Raw genomic sequence first — 4,265 nt, forward strand, 5'->3', positions numbered from 1 at the left:
GGAGATCGAGTGAGTGTGGATTGGATAGAGAGAAGAGCATGTGGGTGGTGAGATAGCTAGTTTTAGCAGTAGCACGGTGTACGTAAAGGCGCTACTACTAAACTACCTAGCAGTAGCGCCCTTCTATTTAACGCGCTGCTACTATAACTAGCTTCGTGGTGGGGTTGTGGGAATTATAGCAGTAGCATGGCTTAGAGGTGGCGCGCTACTCCTACTTTTCTTTCAGTAGCGAGTTCTGGTGGAGCGCGCTACTGATAAATTGCAGCAGCACCTTATTTTAAAACTCGCTGCTGGTAAGATCCTGTGTATAGGATTTTCCCTAATAGTGTTGGAGTCCCTCGAACCGTTGATGACGATCCCACGAACTTCCCTCGAATGGAAGACCGACATCATGACCTCTCTACTTGGTTGCAAATGTACGGTGTTCACGATCCAACATCGCTTCACCGTACAGAGCTAATCATCGCCGAAGAGTTAGTAGGAGGAGATTAGAACCACACTGGACTTCTAATTATGAGGACTAGAGGAATTAGTCTAGCTCTAACTAGTGAACTAGGACCAACTAGAACTAGAACTAGATGAACTAGAGGAGGCTCCAAAAACTTAGGTGTCCAAAGACCAAAGTCCTCAAGTATATATAGGTTAGAGGGGAGTTAATTGCAAGAAACCATCACATTGAAGGCTAGGTTTGCAAAAAACACCACATACATTTTCTTGGCAGAAAACACCACATCTTGTATAATCTTTTTGCAAAAACCATTGATCGGCGGATTAGACTTGTTTGAACGAATTTATGACAGATGAGTCTTGATTTTTGCTTACATGACGTACGTCCGTGTTAGAGAGGGGTTCTTTTGCCAAAAACTCCCCTACCTGAAAAAACAAAATACACCACCTACCAACGCCGCCATCACTTCCATGTAGTCCTGGCCATCTCAGCCTCGGCCCTGTCGGCCCACCCAGGCCTGGCCCTAAAATCCAGGGCCTAGGCCTGATGGGCTTGCTCGTGCATCGGGCTTGGGCCTAAGTTTTGAGCCCACCAGCAGGGCCTGGACGGGCCTGGGCTTGGAATATTGGCATTTTAAGGAAGAGGCCCGGCCCACGGCCCTAAGCCCTAAGGGCTTTTGAGGGCTTTTAACCAGATGGGCCGGGCTTGGGCTTTAAAAGTAGGCCCGATGGTAGGGCCTGGGAGGTCTTGGGCCTCAACATTTTGCTGTGGGCTTTTTCAGGCCCGGCCCATGGCCAGATGTACTTCCATGTCCCTCCCACCGCCGCCATCATCACCGTCGTGCCCCACGCTGGATCCGGCGACACCCGACTCACCCTGCCTGACACCGGATCGGATCCGGTGAGATTCGTCCTCGTCCTGCTGCACAGTACGTCTTCCTCGGCCATTACATGTGCGATCTGGAGCAAGGTCACGGCCATTACAGGCGCAACCTGGGTCACAGCCCTCCCTATCTTCGCTTGAAGGAGCCGAGCGGCACGACCTTGGTGGCGTCTCCAAGTACGCGCAACTGTCTCTGAGCTCCGTACCCGCTCATGACTCCCACGCCGGCGTCGAACCCGTCATGCGCGTTTCTCTTCGTGAAGATCACGCATCTACTTCTAGAGCTTCCCCATGGGTGCGGCGGCTCATTTCATCTGCTGTTGCTGCTTGCCACACCTGTAGCAGCTGCTCACCGCACCCGCTGCTGATCAGCCGAGCTAGCCACACCTGTTATTGCTGCTCGCCGCACCTGCTGCTGATGCTAGCGGAGCTAGCTGCATCTGCTGCTAGCCACACCCGTAGTTGTTGCTTGCCTGCTTCTAGCCGCACCTGCTGCTATTCACCGTTCCTGCTGCTCGAGCCGCCATGGCGAGGTCCAGCTCCAGGGAGGAGAGAAGAGGAGGCATGCGACAAGATGGGGCTGATTGCATTCTTTCTTTTTGATTGAGGAGTGTTTTGTAAAATACCAGGGACTATTCTGTGAACTTAGAAGAAACCCCGTCTAAAGATGTCACTTGCAAACCGTTATGCCATGTCAATAGAAGGCAGGACCATCTGTCATAAGCGCATTCAAATGAGTCCAATCCGCCGATCTTTGCAAAAAAATTGCATGAGATGTGGTGTTTTCTGCCAAAAAAATGCAGAGTGATGTTTTCTGCTAACCTAGTCTTCAATGTGGTGGTTTCTTGCAACTAACTTGTTAGGGGTTAGGGGAGAGGGGGCACCACAAGTGGACGAAAACCTCCCCCTTCGGCCAGACAAGGAGGGGGAATCCCCCTCAATTCGGCATCCCCTTCCTTCTACGAGGAGGAAGGGGGCGCCTCCACCTATTTGGGCCCAAGTAGCTCTGCACCTCTTGGACTTTTACGGTGTGTTGATATTAAATTAGATATAAAAGCCTCCTAACTATTATTAGATCCTTTTATTACTAATTTAACATTTTCAGAAACATTTTCCACCTGTATATTATTTATCGGCAATACATGGTATTATATCCTATAAACCCCGAAACCCTTCTGGTGACTCCGAAACGCTTCTGGTTCCCCTTGGAACGATTCTGAATATTAATGACAAAATTCCACAAATAAATCCTAGATGCTCTCGTCCTACTAACACTGAGCAGATCATTATTACCTTAAACTTGTGATCCCGTAGGTTCGGAACATCATAGACATGAACGAAACTCCTTCGTTCAATGACCGATAGCGGAATCGTGGACGTCCATATCGATCTTTATGATTACACGAATGACATTTGAGTGAATGTTTGGTTATCATGTGATGTTCCCGTTGCTCCGTGATATTTTACGAAACCCGAGATGCATTGGTATCCTCCCTAGTCATGCACAAGCTCACTATACCGTTCTTCTTGTTATCAGTTTTGTTCTTTTTCTTGTTGAAGTGTTTCGACATCCCCGTGACTTGGTCATCTGTGTCTGGCCAGATGATGATCGATGTCATCACACCGAGAGGGCCCTAAGAATATCTATCCATCGTCGGAGGAGAAAATTCCACTCTCGAGCTATCTAGTCCCTTTGTTAAACTTCTCGATGAACCTGTAAGTTGTCATTACACTCACCTAGTTACAGATGATGTTTGAGCAACCCGAAAGTTCATCATATGGTAAGCAGTGACTACGATGCTCTCGTGGTCTAAGGAACTAAAACGCATTCTCTCCGTGTTATAACAATTGACTTGTAACGATATCATCTGAAAGTATAACAAACAAGTTTGGGTCACTTCAAATGATCGTTCTTCTAACATCATGCTCTAATTTGTTTTAGCAATATTGTTACACTTAATGATATCCTAAGATCCAGAAAGCATAATCACCAACAACACTTGAACCAGTCTTAGAGGCAAGAGTAGGAACCTATTCTTTACCGTTTATTATTCTACATGTGGATATGAGTTTTCCACCGAACCGCATATTCGAGGATCATAGCAGTTATATCATGAAATATAAACTCTTAATTATGAACACTGAAATATAATAATACAATATTATTGCCTCTAGGGTATATTTCCAACAAATGGAAAATGTAGTTTATTGAGCATGCCATTTTCTAATTATATGGACCATGGCCGTATTTTTTTGTTCCTTTTTTTTTTGCAACATGGCAAATTTTCTTTTCTGAACGGGACCATGGCAAACTAGTGTTTGACCAATGCAAATATAGCATATGTAGCATGGCAATGTCTAATTTATATGTACCATGGCAAGTTTCTTCCTTTTTGCAATATGGCAAACTTACTGTATGTATCATGACAAATGGAGTTTATGGAGCATGGCATTATCTAATTATATGGACCATCAATTTTTTTCCTTTGTTTGCAACATGATTTTTTTAACGGGACTATGGAGAACTTAGTGTATATATCATGGTAATTGTAGTTTATGGAGCATGGTGTTTTCTAATTATGTGGACCATGGCCATTTTTTTCCTCCTTTTCTTTTTTGCAACATGGAAAATTTTCTTTTTTGAATGGGACCATGGTATGTATCACGACAAATTTTTAATTACATGGACCATGGCAAAATTTTCACATTTTGCAACATGCCAAATTTTCTGCTTGAACGGGACCATGGCAAACATGTTGAGTTGGCATATTTCGAGATTAGGATTTGTCACTCCGATTGTCGGAGATGTATCTCTGGGACCTCTGGGTAATGCACATCACTATAAGCCTTACAAGCAATGTAGCTAATGAGTTAGTTGCAGGATGATGCATTATGTAACGAGTAAAGAGACTTGCCAGTAACGAGATTTAACTAG

At 45.1% G+C, this 4,265-nt stretch overlaps 1 protein-coding gene across 1 annotated transcript in view; it reads right to left on the reverse strand.

Moving 5' to 3' along the window:
* The window catches only part of LOC119310175 (oxysterol-binding protein-related protein 1C-like), a 6,252-nt gene extending 5,341 nt beyond the window's left edge, over positions 1 to 911 (reverse strand). The window contains exon 1 of the mRNA XM_037585998.1: positions 900 to 911. Within this exon, the coding sequence (XP_037441895.1) occupies positions 900 to 911 (12 nt within the window). The remainder of the gene's footprint in view (positions 1 to 899) is intronic.
* Between the last annotated feature and the right edge of the window lie 3,354 nt (positions 912 to 4,265).

This window comes from Triticum dicoccoides, chromosome 5B (assembly GCF_002162155.2).
Source record: "Triticum dicoccoides isolate Atlit2015 ecotype Zavitan chromosome 5B, WEW_v2.0, whole genome shotgun sequence".
NCBI lineage: Eukaryota > Viridiplantae > Streptophyta > Magnoliopsida > Poales > Poaceae > Triticum > Triticum dicoccoides.